The sequence below is a fragment of the Mesocricetus auratus genome, unplaced genomic scaffold, assembly GCF_017639785.1.
Source record: "Mesocricetus auratus isolate SY011 unplaced genomic scaffold, BCM_Maur_2.0 Super-Scaffold_100004, whole genome shotgun sequence".
In the NCBI taxonomy this organism is placed as follows: domain Eukaryota; kingdom Metazoa; phylum Chordata; class Mammalia; order Rodentia; family Cricetidae; genus Mesocricetus; species Mesocricetus auratus.
Genome location: NW_024429189.1, coordinates 31,292,940 through 31,312,691, shown reverse-complemented (window position 1 = coordinate 31,312,691; position 19,752 = coordinate 31,292,940). Strand labels below are relative to the sequence as shown.

The following is a 19,752-nucleotide window of genomic DNA, read 5'->3' as shown; positions in this document are numbered from 1 at the left end:
ATTTGTCTACTACATACATTAGTCGCCACTGGATTTCCCAGCCATTTACTAATTCAGATGTCATGCAGGAGACAAACGTGAGCTGAAAGAAGGGAAAGTTCAGAAAAGAATTAAGTAGAAGTGACATTTACAGGGTCCTCTGCAAAGTCAGACGACTACCTAAAGAGAGAAGAGGCATATCCCTGGTAAAATCAGCAACTTGATCTGAGTCCCCAATGGAGAAAAACTGCATTCTAGTCAAAGAACTGCATGGAAAGGTCAGTGGGCTTAAGTAGAACAGCTAAGAATGGCCTTCAGCTATTGGAGCTGGAGAGGAGGAGAGGCCAGGTCACACGAGACCCTGATGGCTACCATCTAGGGTTGCATTTAAATCCAAAGCGATCAGAAGCCACTGGAGATTTTCACCAGGGCAGTGGTAGGAACTGATTTTCTCTGCAGCTGCTGTGATGCGTTAGTAGGAATGGACAACACAGATGCAGAGAGGAATTGAGTGGTGCAGAGCTAGTCTACCGTGTGTCAGCATAAAGAAAATGGAATGGCCAGGATGGAATGGAGGTATTTTGATGTGAGATTTGTTGATACAAGAATATGGAGAATCAAGGAAAAGAAAAATCAAAGATTGTAAGAGGAGAGACCTTCCAGCGCATTGATGTGGCCTTAATCTATGTGGCTAAGTATAGACTTTCACGGATGAGATCAATGAGCTGTTCTTGTGGTGAGGGCAAGGATCCGGAGCACAGCAGTTGCCATTTCTGCGACCACAGTAGGTCTTGTGACCTCACAGGTCTCAATTCCTCTCCTCCCTCTCTCTCTCTCTCTCTCTCTCTCTCTCTCTCTCTCTCTCTCTCTCTCTCTCTCTCTTCTCTCTCAGAAATGATACCAACATCAACATTTAGTGTTTGGGCTCTGGGATCAAACCGCCTTGGTTTTTAATTAGGACACTTGATCATTCTTCAAGTTTTCTGATACAGCTGCTTACATTCACTCTCAAATCTGTAAAATGTGAGGAAGAATAATAGTGTTTATAGCCCAGGCTCAATAAGACAATAGATAGCACACCCAGGGCAGTCCTGGTGCAAAGTAAACACCCAGTGAATGTTTATTGCCAGCTGCGGTGAAGTGGATTAGTGAGAGGACCAAATGAGAAAATGTGTGTGGCTTAGAAAATGAAGCACTTATGACAGGAAGAAAACATCTCAAAGAGAAAAGCAAGTCTCTTTGTTATAAGAACTCTTTCATGGGTGTATTTTTCTATTTAAACAAAGCCTTCTTGTGGCTTTGTTAGGAATGAACACAAAAAGATAGCCAAACCATCTTGCATGAAATAGGACCACTTAGAAAGAGGGTGAAGAACGGAGGGGAAGAGTGTTTCAGAAGCAGGGCAAGGAGGCTGCAGCCCAAGGGGAAGAGCTGACTTGTGGAAATTCCATCATGTCTCAAAGCACCAGTAAATCTGCTACTGACTACTTGAGTTGGTAATATTTGGCATTAGTCATCAGGGCTGTCTGGCAGGGCAATATGGAAATGATGCAGAGACATCACACACATAAGCAAGCAATAGAGGGAATTCTGAACAACAAGCGCTAAGTACACTTTACAGTGACTGGCACAGAGAAAGAAGTTAATAAATATAAATTTCCTCTCCTTATTTGAGGCAGGAACCAGCATTTCTGACCTGGAGGAGCTAGCAAGTTGGTTAAGAGTACACTAACTAGAAGCATGAACATATCAGATAGAAGATGAGCATACAAGAGAGTGTCACATCCAGTACAAGTGTCACAAGAAAAGCCAGCAACCCACTAAAAAGATGCTCTGGATTATTCGAGAAATGCTTCTGGAATAGAAGTAAGCAATTTAGGCAATACCATATATATTTAACGTTCCATATATATTAATTCAATACAATTTCAAGAGTAGATTAGGGTAGGAAGTGTGTTCTAAATGAGAAAGACAGAAGAAGAAAGCCTAACATATTTTACACGTCTATTGGAATGCCATGCTGTGTCTGGATTTGATGGAGTGCCATACTGTGTCTGGGCTTACCATACTGTCTGGACAATATGATGTCATTCTAGTTTCTTAAGCTAGGAAATGACATGTTTTAGGAAAAGAAAATGACATGTTTCTTGTTATTCTAGTTTCTTTGAGCAGGAAAATGACATGTTTTGGAAAAGATGACCTACAAGGAGTTAACAGGCAAAATCATAGATTGAAGAGAGGGAAAAATTGGAAAGAAAAAGATGAAGAAAGGAGCTGGAAGGAATCATCCTGGCTGAGGTAACAGAAATCTGGACTTGGTCATTGGCAGTGGGAATGGAAGTAATGAGTGGTTCTGGATGCTTCTGTAATAAAATCACTAGTTAAAGAAAATACTGTTGGCAGGAAATTGATGGCAATACACAAAATAAATACAAAAGTGCAGCACAGTTGGTGATAGAAACAAATACAAGTAATTTATTTGCATTACCTTATTTTTGCCCTAAACGTGACTCATAGTTCTTTTTGGCTGTCATTGATGCCATGTGTCCTCATGTTGTTGGCATATGGAATCACTATTTCATTGCACCCGAGAACAGATTCGATGAGCTACAGCTGTTTCCTAGTCTAGGCACACTGGCTTATGGTATATGCAATTCTCTTGCCTTGAGGAAAGGGTTTAAAGTGAGTCAGAATCTCTTTTAGTTGTCAATGAGGCCAACCATTGGTTTCCTAAGGACTCCACTTCTCAGTATAAGTGGCCAGTGGATGTTGGTAACACCCTGTGTCCATTTCCAATCTAGCAATGAAAGGAAATTAGCTGCAGCTTCCTACTGTTAAGTACTGAGCAGAAAGCCAACCATCTATAAGGCTGGAAGAGAGCCTTCACTAGAACCCAGCCATACTCATACCATGGTGTTTGACTTACAGTCTCCAGCATTGTCTGTTTGGGGGACACATTTCCATCACTTTGGCTACCCAGTGTGCAGTGTCTTGCTAAGGCAGCAGAAATTGACTAAGGCAGTGACTCAACAGTCAAGCAAAGTGTTTGGGGCTAACATTCCGAAACTCCAGAATGATGCCATCATGACTTCCAGATTCTTTTTTTTTTTATTTATTAATTTTTTTTATTTTCCATTTTAAATTTAGATAAGAAACAAGGTTGCTTCACAAGTCAGTACGAGGTCCCTCTCCCTTTCCCTCCCCTCCTCCCGTGCCCTCCCCCCCATCCCCCCCCCGTTATCCCCTCATTCCCCCAGGGAAGGTGAGGCCCTCCATGGGGGTGTCCATAGTCTTCCAGATTCTTTTAAGGTTAAGGATGCTGCTTGGTGGTAGGATATTTGCTCAGCATTCATGGCACCCTGGCTTTGATCCCTTACACTGAAAAAATAATAAAGGGAGAAAGGAAGGAAGGAAAGAAGGAAAAGACATCCTCTAGAACAAGAACAATTTAATAGTTTTATCTTTCTTTCTTTGGGAGGGCGGGGCTTGGCTTTTTGAGACAGGGTTTTCTCTGTATAGTCTTGGCTGTCCTGGAATTTGCTCTGTAGACCAGGTGGCCTCAAACTCAGAGATTCACCTGCCTCTGCCTCCCAAGTGCTAAAATTGAAGGCTTGTACCACTATCACCTGGCTATCTGTTAAAGTTAAATAGAGAAAAATTTAAAACTTGTTTATTGTACTCACTAGCACACCATCAAGGTGGAAATCATTAAGATAATGTATACTATTTTATTTTTTGCAAGTTTTCAAAAGATGGTATGTATTTTATACTTATACAGCTCATTTGATACAGTCTTTCTGCAGACACTCAGTAGGCATGTGTGTCTGGTGGCCATGGAGGTGGATGCTGCAGTTCTAGAAACTTTACAAAAGACAGGTATAGAGTTTGTTTTCAATGTGAGCTCTTCAATTCACTCCTTGAAGGCTGTTTAACTCTAGTCTTTTATTTTTCTCTTCTTGTTAGCTTTCTTGTTCCAGTTGTGCACATTTTTTCCCACCAAACACTGAGTAATATTTTGTAATCAATATTGTAGTCCCTGTGGCTTAAAGTCTCCCCCCAAATTCTTGTTAGGATCTAAAACCTAATTTACACATACTGAGATGGGGCCATACAAAGTCCTAAGATCTCTGCCTGCACAGATGGGATTCACGACCCTAGAAAAGACAGGGTTTATTTTGTCTAATCGTTTAATAGAAATTCCCTTAGGAAGAGGAAATATATCCACCATGATGGCCAGAGTGTGAAATAGGTGAGCACACTGTGTCCCTCTGTAGGAAGCAGGTAGAAAGGAATGCTAGCACTCATGTTTCTTTCTCCTCTTTATTCGTTTAGGTATGATCTCATAAACACAACCCAAGGTGCATCTTGTTAGGTGACAAGGACTCTTAAGTCCTGTCAAGTTAAATGGAGTTTAACAATCTCTCTGTTAATGACCAATTAGTCTGGCGATAATTGTCTCACACTTCAACCCAATGCCATAACTGAATGTTTTGAGCCAGCCTTCGGCAACTCAGGAATTGAGGTGGAGCTATGGAGTCAGCGAATTAATCATTCAATTTGACTTTTCCATCTGAGGAAGTAAAACAATTCTCTGGTTGCCAGCAAGCAGGGAAAAATTTAATTCTCTGGGGCAGCAAAAAAAGGAAACACACACACACACACACACACACACGTCTTTAGGGTCTTTCTATCATCTCTTTCATCTTCTTTGTTTCTTTTCTTACTCCTATCCCTATGTATTCCATCTGTATCTTTTTTTCCTTACAGATTATATACCCCAGCAGAATCTTTCAAGCAATATAAAAATTATAGTGTGATTATACTCCATTTTTAAGTGAATGACTAAATGAATACAATTAAAAATAAACATGCTTTCTCTATCCCTTACATGATTAAATATTTTACATATTACATATGAAAAACAAATTAGTCCAAAGAACCCAATTACATTCATGACCAAGCAACTTGTTATAGATTAACGAAATGTAAGTAAGCAAGGTATTTTTCTCAGCCAGTCCTTTTCTTGGCAGGCTGCATTTCAAAGTTACAAAGAAAGGATCAATCACTTTATTATTTATCTAAGAAGGTAATCTTATAAAAAATTAAAAGAATCACTAATATAAACTTTGTTTTGAAAAACAATCAGTAAGCTCTACTTTAAATCCATAGTGTGTGTACCCACTCATCAACAGTTTTTTTTAATACTAGGAATTTGAAGGCAGAAATGAGTGCAAGGAATTAATCAACACCTTTGATTACCAACTGATGCTAGCAATAAGGGTACATCAGCAGCAATAGCCAGGCTGCCATTATCTTGTCCCTTGACCTCAATGAGTCCCTCACTCAACTATTAAAAGTGTGCCTTTCTAAACTTTAAATTGTTCCCCAAGATTTTCTACCTCAAAGATATTAGCAAGAACATCTTAACCTAAGCTTAATCATTACTTAATGCTTTTTTTAAAACTATGATGAACACTGAAACCTGTGAACATATCTCCCAACATTAAGAACCTGAGCTAGCCTGGCTTCTGGAAATCGATTGCTTCCTAAATCATTAACCTAAGCAACAATGTGTATGACTCCTCAAGAGAAACTCGTAAGTCCTAGCTGTGTGACACTTCCTTCTTCTTATTTTCTATCCTCTGCAGCCCCTGATTTATCAGGGTCAGGGACAACACTATATCCCGTCTTTGCCTATATTAATTTTCTCACTAAAATAACATCTATCTTAATCCCTTACTGTATTTATTTAAAGACCTCAATCATGAAAATCCTAATTAAACTAATGCTATCATTGAATAAAATCATTACTTCACTTAAACAGTACATGTAGCTTAGGAAAAATCTTCATAATAATCCACAGGTAAAAATACCCAGTGAAACAGAATATTTGCATGAGATAATCACACTACATTAAAGGCCGTGGGGATACCCCCACTACAACACCCATCCACCCTGTGCCAGTTACCAGAGAAAAATGGCAGTGGCCAACATATAAAGGCGCAGTAGTAGTAGCAAGAAACATTCTGGAGCCAAATCCCTTGTGTCCTTGTCTACCCGAGATTAACCCGTCGGGTGCCTTGCATTCTGGTGGATCAATCTCCTGAAGTCAGTTGTCGCCTACTGCTCCTCTGACATGGCCACTGGCACTATTTCTTCCATTGTTATTGTGGTGTTTAGGGAAGTGAATATACAGAAAAGGGGAAAGCAATAACAGTGAAGGAGCAAGAAGAGGAAGGGTCGGAAGGAACTGTGGCCCTGCCTATATACGGAGAAGTTTAGTTACAAGATACAGAAATGAGACAAAGTCTAGCTCTTTCTTCCCCCAACACCAAGCTGCTTACACTCCTGCCTCAGATACAGAGAGAGACAACGTTCTCTCTTAAGCAGAGTTCATTGTACACAGACCCTAAGATGGAGCAACGTATTCAGGGTTTATTTGTGTATTCAAGTGGGGAGAGGCATTGTTCTTGGTTCCCTGAAGAGAGGTGAAGGAGACCCAATGTAGCAGAACAAAAATCTAGACTGCGGGGCAATCTTAGAGGGGGCCTCATTCAGCCCCACCAGGATTCCAGGAGCTGGGATGCCCCTTCACAGTTGTCAGAAATGAAGTGGAGAAAGACTTGTGAGTCCCAACACTCCTCACTTACTTGGCTTCAAGCCACCCCCAAAGGGGAATGGTGCTATTTGAGGCATTTGGCAGAACCTAGGACAGAGCCTACAGGGTGGCAGCTGTAAACTATCTGGCTCAGGTACTGTTACCTAGGTCATGCAGAGAGAATCTGGGCAAAGAGCTTGTCTGTGTCTGCTGCCACTGCTCTAACAAATGCATAAGGCTGTGAAATATAAGAGCAATGAGAGTTTATTTCTCAGAGTTCTAGAGGCCTTAAGCCTAAGGTAAAGTCATTTGCTGTGGGGTGGATGCCTTGTTTCAGTATCATCTGATGACAGAGAGCAGAAGGGGCACAAAGCTCTCCTTATAGTCCCCCAAGCTCCATGGTTTGTGTCAGATTTGCCTGTTAACATTAGTGCCTTATCCTCTAATGCAATTCTCACCTATTTTACTTCCGTGAGAGAGTTGTGCCATTCCAGACACTCTATTTTTATCACAACACTGCTGTTTGTCGTGCTCTGCCTTCCCTTTAAAGACTACTGTATTCACTGCAGAACTCCCGAAGACTTTAGGTTGACAGCCCTTTCAGGGAGTTGAGTGGAGATACAGAGATACCCTTTATCTTAAAGCTTGGTTTGATCTTCCCATAGGAATTCCTGTCCCAGGATAATATACCAGAACCAATGCCAGAGTTGTGTTGGCTATGGAGACCAGATCTCTCACTTTTCCCATTCTTCACCGTGCTGCTTCCCCATCCTTCCTCATAACGGAGACCCCACTAAGAATACTTTTACTAGGATGAGTCTGGAAGAGGAGCTGCAGGGAATGAAGCCCTTAACTGTGTCAGAGTTTGAGTGGAAGGGAGGAAAACCCAACCCCTCCACAGACTCTAGGACCTGATGGCCTCAAAGACTCTACAGAGGTGCCCTGTGTAACACCATAACGGCTGGGCATGGTTCAGCCAAGTCATCCACTGCAATCAAGGAAAATCATGCCCTAAAAAATCACCACACAGTCTGGCATGTTGAGCTACAAAATAATTTTACAGGTTTCTACCTCTTGTAAAAATCAATCAAATGGTTGATTTTATGATAAAATGGTATTTTAGTATGATTATACATCTTTAAATGTCCTAGTTGCTAGACTCACAGTATTGTTTTCTAGATTGTGCATTTACTGAAATTTCACTAATTAAAATGTCGTAAGAAGGAGACACTGGCTCTTCCTGTAAGCAACCTGTGGTAACCTGTGAAGGTGGTTTGCTACTCTCTTGACCCAGAAAACCCTACAAAATCATGCAAGTCAAGACATTCAAATCTCTGGGTTCACTTTAAGAATACCCATGAAACTGCCTAGGCCATCAAGGGCGTGCATATCGGGAAAGCCACCAACTACTTGAAAGATGTCACTTTGAAGAAGCAATGTATGCCATTCCGGCGGTACAATGGTGGAGACAGCAGGTGCGCCCAGGCCAAACAGTGGGGCTGGACACAGGGTCAGTGGCCAAAAAAGAGTACTGAATTTTTTCTGCACATGCTTAAAATGCAGAGAGTAATGCTGAGCTTAAGGGTCTAGATGTAGATCCTCTGGTCACCGAACACATCCAGGTGAACAAAGCATCTAAGATGCGTAGACAAACTTACAGAGCTCACAGCCGGATTAACCCATACATGAGCCCCCCCTCCCTCTCCCCCTGAACATCAAGATGATCCTCACGGAAAAGGAACAGATTGTTCCAAAGCCAGAAGAGGAGGTGGCACAGAAGAAAAAGATATCCCAGAAGAAACTGAAGAAACAAAAACTTATGGCACGGGAACAAATTCAGCATAAAATAAATGCAGATAAAAGTAAAAAAAAAAGATGAAGAAGGAGACATGGAGTTTGGATAATTCTCACTTTGCTAATCCATAAGAGATACTTCCAATAAATAGCTGGTAAGCTTTCCTCTGTTCTCAGGGGAACATACCAGAATAACTGCAGGAAAGTCTCCTCTTACTAATGCTCCACTTAGAATGTAAACCCTGAAATCCTCATTGAAAGGCACCTGGATGCAATAGCGCAGGATTACATGACCATTGTGGGATAACAATGACTGATATCTGATTGCATCTCAGAAATAAACTTGAGCATTTACCAACCACTCCTGGACGCGACCCCTTTAGTGTTGTCAAAGCTGGACCCACTGGAAACCAGGACAGATCTCTTCCTCTCTGCCTTCCTTCCCTAATTCACTGGGTCATGAGTATTTATTCCATACATGTTTTATGCTAATGTTGTCCCTGAACCCTGGGCACGTGAGTAAAATTGAAGATTTGTCTGATGGAAATATGTAGGGCAAAGAGCCAAGAAGAAATCAAGAAAATAAGTGAGCATGTTACAGGATATTGGCAAGTGATCAGTTCAATGCAGGCTAGAAAGAATAAGAAAATATAAGGAGCTAAAAAGGTCTGTTTCGTTTGTATTTACTTATGATATATATATATATACATATATATATGTATTTCTTTTTATTTTTGTAGTACTGAAGACTGAACCCAGGCCTTGGACTTATGAAGCAAGTACACTACTACTAAGTTGCACTAGAACCCCTAAGAGTGGTCAATTATATTATATTTTATTTAATGTTAATTATTTTTCCAATTATTTTATTATCATCATTTGGGATTTGGTGGGATGTTTGTTTAATATTTTCAATATACCTTTGCTATGCATTCTACTCTGGCCTGGGACTTCCTAGGTAACCCAAGCTGTCCTGAATCTGGTAATTTTTCTGCCTCTGCCTTCTTTCCCAATGCTAAAAGAAATAGGGGCTGGTTTTAAATATGGAATAAGGCATTATTAAAAACAGGACATTAGAGCAAGAACTTCAGCAGATTTACTGTTTCTTTATTCATAGACTGTGCATTCTTATTTCTCTCTTTTTCTTTCCTGGAGCCTTCTGGACATTACATGTCATTTAAGGTCAGGATCTGTTCATTTTTTTTCCATAACAGCATAGAATTACTTCTTGAAATGCTTACCTTTGACTTTTAGTCCTTGAACTCCCTGAGTGTTTTTTTCTGTGTCACTTATCTTTTCTATCACGCTATCTATTGTAGAGTATCTACAAGAGAAGACTGCTCCGACAAGGATTTAAGTCAACAGAAAGTCTTTACTAGCCAGAAGGTTTTCAACTAACTATACTGGGTGCTTAGGATCCCACGGTAGTCCTAAACCTTTCTCAGGGTGAATTTTTAAACACACACACACACACACACACACACACACACACACACACACACACACACACACCAAACAAAAACAAAACCAACCATATTCTGGGTTGAAATACTTCAGTTAACAAGAACAGTTAGCCAGAAGCAGAAATACAGAAGCCAAAAGTCAAGGTTAGTACATTTAGATATGTTTCTAGAATTATGAACTTTGAGGCATTAGGCCTTTGTTTTCATTTTGTCTTGTGGTATTGTCTGTTAAGCTGAGTTTTACAGCCCGAATGGGACTTCTGTCATGGAGTCAGTTGTGCTAAGGTCTGGGGGCCTACTAAGGGCTCTATTACACTATTCCACCTTTGCTATATATGGATAGTAGCCTATATAGATAGATAACAGATGGATAGATAGGTTGATCTGTATGATAGATATATAGACAAAAAATAGGTAAATAGAAGAGGGACAGTTTTATAAATACATGCATAGATATATAATAGGTAGAGAAAAGAAATATATAATAGATGATTAATAGGTAGATGGGTAAATGATAGGTGATTGATAGGCAGATAAATAGAAGATAGATTATATATGATAGGTTGGTGAATAGATAGGTGATAGACAGATAGATAGATGATAGATAGTTGATAGAGTTATTCTTCTTTTGATTTTTTTTTGGTCTTTTCAGACTCTTAAGAGATAAGATGATTTTTGCCTACTTTGATAAGGACTGATTTTTATTGCTGCTCTTACTGTGGATTCAAGAGCTAACTTTTCTGGAGGAGCACAGAAGTAATGGTACACAAAATTCTCCATCATAAAGATTTTTATAATCAAAAATTTATTTTCTCATAATCTTGCATTTAAATGATAGTAATGATTGGACTTACTATAACTGAGGGGATTCAGCAAGGTTTCATTAAAAATGCCTGAAACAATCCATGGGATTATTTGACAGTCATTTGTTCTTGTTTTTACCCCCCTTTGGATGTACTTTCCTTCCGCATATTGAACTTTCTTTTGCTCATTTTTTCTTTCACACTTTAGATATTTAACTTGTCTTGTTTTAATAAAATTATCTTTCTTACCTAGATATCTTAGAGTAGATATGAAAATTAGTATGGGGACACACTCATATGTGGATGGCAAATTAAAGCTACAGATGAAGTCCTGAAGCTGGAGGATGGGTTGGCTCTGGTGTGCTGGCTCCTTGATACTCCTCTAGTAACGCCTTGATATCATTGGAAAGTAAATCTGCTTCGGCCTGACAGTGATGCCAAGCCTCACATTCCTCTGCAAGCAAAAGCAAAAATGTCCATATATTAGTATCCAATTAGCCCTCTTTTCAGCTCCATCTCACCCTCCCACCCTCTGTTGCAAATGCCACGTCAGTTCCGGTGTTCCTCATTTCTTCCAGACAAAGCACTTCCCTTTCTAAGTGTGTCTGGGAGAGGTGTTTATCTTCTATCCAATGACACCTCCCCCACTTTCTTCATTGCTACCTGACTGATCTCCTTTCCTCTATATTACACTCTAATGAATGAAATACCAATGCATATTGTTCAGCTTGCCAATTTGAACTCCCATTTCTCCAACTCTTTTATAAAGAATTTGATTTGCAAATGCAACTCAAGACAGCTCTCCTCTGCCTGCAGTTATTGGCAGTGTTTTATCTCTTAACCACTCATTTCTTTGAGTCTACACTTGCCCTGGTCAGTGAGGACTTGTTTCTTAGCTGAAACCTACTGCTGTTTAGTGAAAGCTCTCTCATTCCCACTTGATGACATGTGCATTTCAATTAATGAAAAGTTCTAGTGTACTAGCTAATCCAAAGTCTTCCTTCTGTTTTTATTCACCTCCCAGTTCTAGTCTTAATTATACAATCCAGTCATGTGCCCCAGATACTCTCCAGCTAAAAGCGTGGTGTGGATCAGTCAAATTGCCTTATAGACTCCTTGTTTTTGGTCCAATCTACACCACTTTTGAAAGCTGCTTAAACTTCCCATGCATCTGTGCTCTCACCTGTAAAATGAGGACAATAAAGACAGTAAGCTCTGAGGGTGAACTGAGATGGTAATAGTAAGGTGCTTATAAAGAAAAGTCAGGCTGAGAAAAAAATCATCAATGACCACTGACTACCCGTAGTCTTCTCTAACTTCACAAGCTAGTGAAATGGTATATTTTATGAGCTGAACCACCTGAGGTGCAATTTATACTGTCTGATTAATCCTCCCATTGATGAACCACTTAAAAGGAACTGGATTTGAAATATCACTGAAGACAGTCATGGTAAATTCCTATGGTCTCAGCTCCCACAGGAAGCAGAATCTGAAAGATGAGGTGTTTGAGGCTAGCCTGGGCTACAGGGTGAGTTCCAAACCCAAGGAAAAAAAAACAATGAAATACAACATAAATTTCATCGAAGCATTGCCTCATCTGCTGAGTCTCTGTGTCCGTACCAGAGAAGGTAATTAATTATTTATTTTCTTTCTAATTGTATTTGACAGATAATTCCCCCTGCTTCCAGAACTCATTCTAATTGTGATAGGATAATGAACCCCTGGCATTTAACTATGACATGGTGGGTGACAATTATAAACTGAAAGACATGTTTCTTCATATTCTCCCTTACATCAAAATCATAATTTTAGAAATTAGATTAGATTTTAAAAGTAGTTTAAGCGATATCCTCTTCCACCGACACTATGTCACACCAGTTCTTCCAGATCTATGACTATGTGACAGCTATTATATGTTCTCAAGATGTCAGGACACATTCTTGCTTGGATCTGAGAAATCCCTTTGACGATAATCTGACAAATTCCTTAAATTACTTACATATTTGAAGAGAGATCTCATAGCCCCCAGAAAAAAACATATTTCTCTGATCACTCATAACACTCTGTCCAACTTAATACTGTGGCCATGGTCTTCGTAGAGCAAGACTGTTCATCTGAGAAATGAACAATGATGATGCAGACCAAGGATGTGGTTCAAAATGAAAATATTGTTTTAATATTTAAAATATTAGGTATGATTATTTTAAAAAATACCATGACATTCCCAGGTGTGTCCCATAGAAAAACAGTGGGCTATTCACTAATGTAAATAATCATTATTAGTTTAGAAGCAACTAAGGAATTACCAGAAAGAATCAATGTAATCTTTTGAAACTATGCACTGTTAGAATCATGGGCAATTTGTCTAATTTTTAAACTGGATTCTGTTTTATAATCAGTAAATGAGTTTGGACACAGATATGATGAAATTATATATTAAGGCACTGTGTTTAGAATAGGGAAGAAATGTTCATTATGTCTGAAGATCCCAAGGGGTGGGCAAAGAGTTAACAGCAGAAGGGTGGTACTGCAAACTTACTCACATCATGATACCTGGGAAGCAAAAAGAGACAGGAATGGGCCAAGGTCCTCTATATATCTTCAAGGATACATTCCTAGTGACTTAGCTTCTTCAGGTTAGCTTAAACTTCTATAGTTTTCAACAGCTCCCATCAGTTCCAATAGGGACTAACTCTTCAAGACAAGAATATCTAGAGGCTACTTGAGCTCCAAACTACAACAGAGTTGTTTAGGTAAGCAACCAATATCTGTTAGTAAATAGCTCTAGCAAGGTCTGTTCATATTCTTGAGATGTATTATTGCTCATTTACCCAATGTGCTTAACAGAATATCATCGTATTTTAAACTAAGCCTTACATGGCCCTTGTTTTGAGATACTTAGCAGGATCTCCAGAAAGGAAAAATAAACAGAGGTACTCCTTCCCTACTTTTATGAGCATATGTTCCCTGAGGAAAAAGACCTACTCTCCATTATCTTTGTCTGTTTTCCCAACAGGAAAAATTGACTAGATAATAACTGTGCAATTTTTTATAAAGTCAGTTTCCTTAGTAGGAAAAAAAAAAGAAAAACACAAACCTTATCAAAAGTATTTTAATTTTTACTCCAAAAGAGAAAAAAGGTAAAACTGTTGAAATGGTTAAATGTCCAAGTATTTGGAAACCTTTGCTTGGATATAAGCTGGGTCACATACCTATCTGTAACTCTGTTATAAGAAACATATTCCTAACATAAAATTCTATGCAAGAGTCCATCTTTAATTCTGTACCCAGTCACATTCTACTTGAAACAGTTCAAACAGTTAATAATTTTCCAGATGTTATAGTCTGATTTGACCCACTTCCTAGGGAAAACACAAACTAAAGTGAAATGTTTAATCATCTTTATAATTTCCCCACACACTAACACTTCCAACTTAAACGCTCTTTCTAAGGCACCCTGATTTCTTCATAAAGCCAGTCTGATGAGTCTCTGTGAGTCCTAATGATGAGTCCTCCACTCATCGCTAGAGTCCTAAGTGGTACTCATTCTAGTCACGTGACAGTGTTTTTAATTGCTAAAGCCAGCAGTATGCATTTTAATTATACCTTCATCTTTTATTGGTGACAGTTTCTGTCCAGAAAAGGAGGCCTTGGGAATCATTTGCTACCAAGTACTTGCTGACTTTGTGGGGTTTGGCAGGCTGGGGCAGAATTTCTGAGAAAGTATTATGTGGCTATGCCAAAGAAAATAACCCATCTGAGACAATCCTCCAGAGAGCGGCTCATTTGAGACCCGGCTGGTGGTTTCATCTTGGACTGAGGCCTCACAATCAAGACTCATGGAGAAATCTGTAAGTGCACAGCACACCTGTGATTGCTCTCAGTGATACCCTCCATTTGTTAAGTGAGAGCTCACTAACTGCAAAGGGAGAGGGACTCACCCCAAAGCTGCTGAGGGCTGTAAGTACATTTCTCTGCCAGTACGTGCTAATGACTCATTTTCCTTAGTAGAACTTTCAGGAGGCTGGAATTTGGGGATGGCTGTCTGGAGAATGTCTGAGAGGAAGTTCACAAGCCACTGTCCTGGTTTATGGTGGAGAAAGCTTCCTGTGGTAACTGGAACAGTCAACTAAGGCAAACGGCAACATCTTCCAGTAATGCTTCCTCATTACTTTCCATAAACAGTTCATTAAAGATCAGCATGAAGTTTGGCATAGTCAGACAAAGGACACTACACACTTCTGAAGAAAGCCATTGGGGGAAATCAGCAACTGTATCTGCATGGAAACAGAGAATCCGCCCTAGGGAATTGCTCTGGTCCAGAGAGATGGCCTCTCCTCCCCCAAAAAAAGTGTGTATGTGTATGTGTGGTGTGTAGTGTGTAGTGTGTGTGTGTGTGTGTGTGTGTGTGTGTGTGTGTGTGTATCCCATCAGTCATTTTACTGATCAGCCAAGATGACCAATCATTTTGAAATATGTGGACTTAGTCAAAATGAAGTACACATGACAACTCTTTTTACTTGCCTTTTTAAAATTTATTTTAAGGTCTTTATAATTACTAAATGTTCTCCTTTCTCAGAAGTTATTCTGAGAGCAAAGCAAAAAATATCACTCTTGCAAAGCCATTTCCATTCTCCCAAAGGTCTGCTGGTAAATTATTCCCACTGATCTTTCCATCTTTCTAGCCTGTGCAAACACACCTAACCCATACTACATTTCAACAGATGGCGCTTCGTTTCTCCAAAGGAAAGCAGCCGTGGGTTTAGACAGTTGAATTTTTAAACTTCTGTATTTACTGAGAGTGCATATGGTGCTATATGGACAAAGAAAATTGTGCAGAAAGAAAAACATTTCTGTCTGCTGCACCTTACGGGCTCCTAAGAGGAAAGTGTACAGCTTACACCATGCATTTCTCACAAAGCCGCAATCGGTTCCAATGTTCTTCCCTTCCTAATAGTTAGATATGGATGGTGCATCCATCAGAAAGTTTCTTTATTTGAAACTCCTCCTTTCAGCTTCAAATGGGAGGAGTATAGAAAACATTGCCACCAAAGTGACTTGAGCTATTTCCAGGAGAAAATGAAACACAAACTTGAACACCAAAAAAAAAAAAAAAAAAAAAAAAAGTGAAATAAAACAACCTCTGTATGACACCATAAGCAGATGTTGGTGTAGAATTTACAAGGATAGGAGGACTATAAAGCCTCCCTTGAGCCACTCACAGTTCATTTAAAGGCCAAGAACGCCCCCAAAATCTGTTTCTAATTTTACAGAAATCTTTCGAAATTTGGCACAGTAGTCAAAAGTCCGTGGAAAGGAAAAAAAAAAGCCCTCAGGTCCTGACTCCAGTTTCCAACTGGAAGACAGACTTGCTTCTTTTCAACGGTTTTCACAGATGCGGTGACCCGCGCAGTGCAGTGAGAATCAGCTAACTTTCAAAAACATCTGGGAAAATGAAGGTTAGTGCTTGTGGACTCGGGGATTACCACAGCCTAGAGGCAGCCTTGGCTGAGTATTGTCAGAGTTTTCTATTGTTTAAAGGTGAGGGTCTGTTGTGAGTATCGCTTCCTGGCGTGTGTTAGGATTGGAAAGGGGCTCTAAATACACTGTAGAAACATTTGTTTTAGCAGAACTGGAAAGGTTCCAGCAATTACCGCCAGATCAGCGGAACACAATCGCAAGCTTTGTAGGGGAGGAGAAATAGGAGCTAGGGCTCCACAAAATCTTACCATTTCTTCGTAGCAACTAAGGCCGTGTCTAAAATGTTCTGTATTCTATGTAGACATGGATGAAAACTGTCATTGGAGTTGCCACCTTGGCTGGGCTTGCTTTACTCGTGATATGCATTGTCTTACGTCCCTCAAGAGGTAAGAAATTTTCTGATTCACTCAGTCTGCCTACTGTAGCCTGGGAAATGCACCAATGTGTGAACTCAAACGGGTGAACATTTCCTAAGTGCCTGTTTTCCAAAGGAAGCCTGTTATTTCTAAGAGTTCACAGTTGTGTTGTGTGCAAGACCAGAAACACTGAAGAGTTAAGGGTAGGAAGAGATTTAGAGTCTTATTTCGGCAACAGAAAAACCTGGGAGCTATTCTGCATCACTCCCACCACCCCCAAAAATACATGCAGAAGACAAGCTTTGATAGGCCTTTCAAGACAATATTTTTAACTTGCATTGTTTTCTATTACTAGATTTGCCTGGTGGCAAGTAAAAATAATGAGTAAGAATAGAAAAGTTAAAAAAAGAACCTATGGAGGCTTTGAAATCACTAAATAGTGCCTCTAAAAATTTAAGGAAGACGTTCAGAATAGAAGTCTCAGGAATAGCCGTATAGGAAAAGTAAAATTCTTGGTCTCTATGCAGTAGCAATTAACAATTAAATTGGAGGCTTGGTATAGTTAAGCGAGCATTATCAAGATAAACTGTTTTGTGGGTTTTTTTGTTTGTTTATTTTGTGCAAGAGAGACTTGGGCTCACAATGGTGCCACTTGACTGAGACCTGATTTTGAAACTAGTTTAGTTTAATATTATCAGTTGATAATGAACTCTCTCTTATTATGAAAATTCTGTGAACCGCAACTTGAGCTTGTAAAGCTGAAACATGATGTAACAATAGCAGATCCTGTACTGTAGGAGCTGGGCTGAAGCTGGGAAGTATCTGTGGTTAAAAGTGAACTAACACTAAAGGGGGTTAATGGTGCACCTTCAGCCAAAGAACACTCGAGACCTGAATTAGCTGTTGCCGTTAACCCTGAAAACGCACACACAAAAAGCTGAGCAGTTCACAACGTCCGCGGGGCCTTCCCAGAGCTAGAAAGTACACACAGGTCAACCTGACGAGAGCAGTGTCCTACTGTCTGTACTTTAATACTTAGCTTGTACTTCCACTCCCCACAACACAAGACTTCTCCCGGGATATTGGAATATATGGCTCTATTTTCATTTTTTTTCAAAATAAATTCAAGCTCGAATTGATTTTAAGCCAGACTATCACCTCAGTGTTTTAAGGGATACCTTTCCCTCAGCCCAGAGCTACTGAGTGCTGGGCTAGGTCCCTGACTCTTCTAATGCAATCTATTAAAAATTGTCCTTTGGCTTTTACTGACACTCACTAGAGCTTGAAATGGAAAATCTGCTCCTCAAAAATTAACAGTTTTCAGAACAAAAGTATATGGACGTTGTTGAGACAGCCTTTCCTGACCACAGTGTTGAACTTTGGACTTTGAAGTGTATTTCCAATGAGAAGCATATTTATCCAATGCAAATAGCATATACAGATAGATATTTGGGTCTATACTTATATTTATAGATATAGACATTTGTGTAATTACATATAATCCCAATCTTTATCTTCTTTCCAAGTTTTTTATGAATAGCATACTCAAAAATATGTTATAAACTATATATAACATAAAAGTCCTGTGTTTTTTTTTATAACATAGAGTTCTATTTTCAATGGAAAGGATGATTCTCTAAGTAATTTCCTGTTATTGTGAAATAATCAAATTAACCTGAAGATAAAAACTTGAATATTCATTTAAGTTTTTATCTCTCTAATGGAGAGATAAAAAATGCTTAGGACTACTTTTTTGTGTGTATAATGTTACCCGAACAACAGCTTCTGAGTGAGACAAATTGTTCCTCACCTCTACAGTAGGTCTGGGGTCTGGTGTGATGACCTCGTCACTTTTTTATATATAATAATTTCTCTGTTTAACTTTTTACACATGTTACTATCAGTTCCCTCTCCCTCCCCCCCGCCCCCATCCTCCCAACCTCCTACCACACTCCGCCTTTTCTTTCTTCTCATGCCCCACACCTTCACCATGTCCAGGCTGGGTATCAGGTCCCACCCTACCTCCTGTCTCTCCAGTGCCTGTGAGAACAGAATTTGAGGTGGGAATTCAGAGGAAAGTAGGAGGGAACAGAAAAGAGAGCTAAAAGCTATATGAGCCTCTACACCCACTTAGTCAGAAACGCCATCATCACTCGCTTGTCTTCTGAGCCTTTTGTTCCTAGTCCAGATGCTACATGCCACTGTAACAGAAGTCAAGAAATAGCCACCCATTCCTTTATTTAAACACGAATGCACTAGGTTCCTCTAAGCACCTCCTATCATTGTCCTCTTGGTGGAGGTTACAAAGTTTAGTAATCTCAATTTTCCCTCAGATGAACAAGGAATAATTCTTTACTCTGCACACCTCAAAACACACGGCCATCACCACCATTATAGAAGAAGATTTCTGTCACTCTCCACACACATAAGTGAAAGAAACAGAGTCAGGAAGAATAGGGAGTTTTCCTTCCGGGGTAGATGTCCACAAAGGATCAGCTCCCAGCTTACAAGAGTTGTGGAGAAAAGAGCAGATCTTAGGATAAGTAGAAATGTGGTAGTGAATAACGATGCTCTGTTTAGCTCACTTACATATTAAAAACTACTGTGTTACAGCTCTTTCTGAAACTCCTAAAAGATTTCATTTTAATTTTAATCCAAACTGAACACACACATGCATTTCTACCCTGCAGTCCCATGAGGTTCTTGGCTCCTTCCCCCTCATTTCACCCTCTTTTCTCTCCTGCCTCCATTAATGCTCTGTCTTGAGGATCTCTTCCCTGGCATCACCCTCATTCTAGGATGACGATGCAGCCTGGGGGAAACGTCAGTACAGTGCTCCTGGGTTCCCTTTTTCTACACTGATGACCACCATCACACACACTTTCTTGTTTTAAGAGACTTACAAATATGACAAAAACTAAAACCAAAATTAGAAAGTTGCGCAGGTCTTAGAATTCTTTAAAATCTCCATAACCTTCCTTGACTCATGATTTGTGTTTTCTGAATTTTGCCTTTTCCTCCTCCAGTTCTTTGGATAGTACATTACCCCATGTGGTAATACACAAACACTCCATGCATGTTAGCTGTAATTTTTTTTTACATCTATTTGTTTTACATGTGCATCTCTGTGTATATGCGTGTGGGAATGTTTATATGGTTGTCAGAGGGCAACTTATGGGAGTTGATTCTCGCTTTCTACCATATTGGCTCCTGAGATCAAACTCAGGTTGTCAAGCTTAGAGGCAATCACCTTTAACCTCTGGGCCATCTCATCATCC

At 39.7% G+C, this 19,752-nt stretch overlaps 1 protein-coding gene and 1 pseudogene across 3 annotated transcripts in view; both read left to right on the top strand.

The window, feature by feature from the left end:
* The first annotated feature begins 2,520 nt into the window (after nucleotides 1-2,520).
* Nucleotides 2,521-9,769, top strand: LOC121140151 (annotated as a pseudogene).
* Nucleotides 9,770-15,871: 6,102 nt separating this feature from the next.
* LOC101843933 (fibroblast activation protein alpha) overlaps nucleotides 15,872-19,752 on the top strand; it is a 73,220-nt gene continuing 69,339 nt past the window's right edge. The window contains exons 1-2 of one of the 3 annotated variants that reach the window (XR_005877159.1): nucleotides 15,872-16,096; nucleotides 16,420-16,504. Coding sequence is in view for 1 of the 3 variants with exons in the window: in XM_040745455.1 (XP_040601389.1) it covers nucleotides 16,091-16,096; nucleotides 16,420-16,504 (91 nt within the window). In the remaining 2 variants the exon portion in view is untranslated. The remainder of the gene's footprint in view (nucleotides 16,097-16,419; nucleotides 16,505-19,752) is intronic. The other 2 variants (XR_005877158.1, XM_040745455.1) reach the window with 2 other exon arrangements.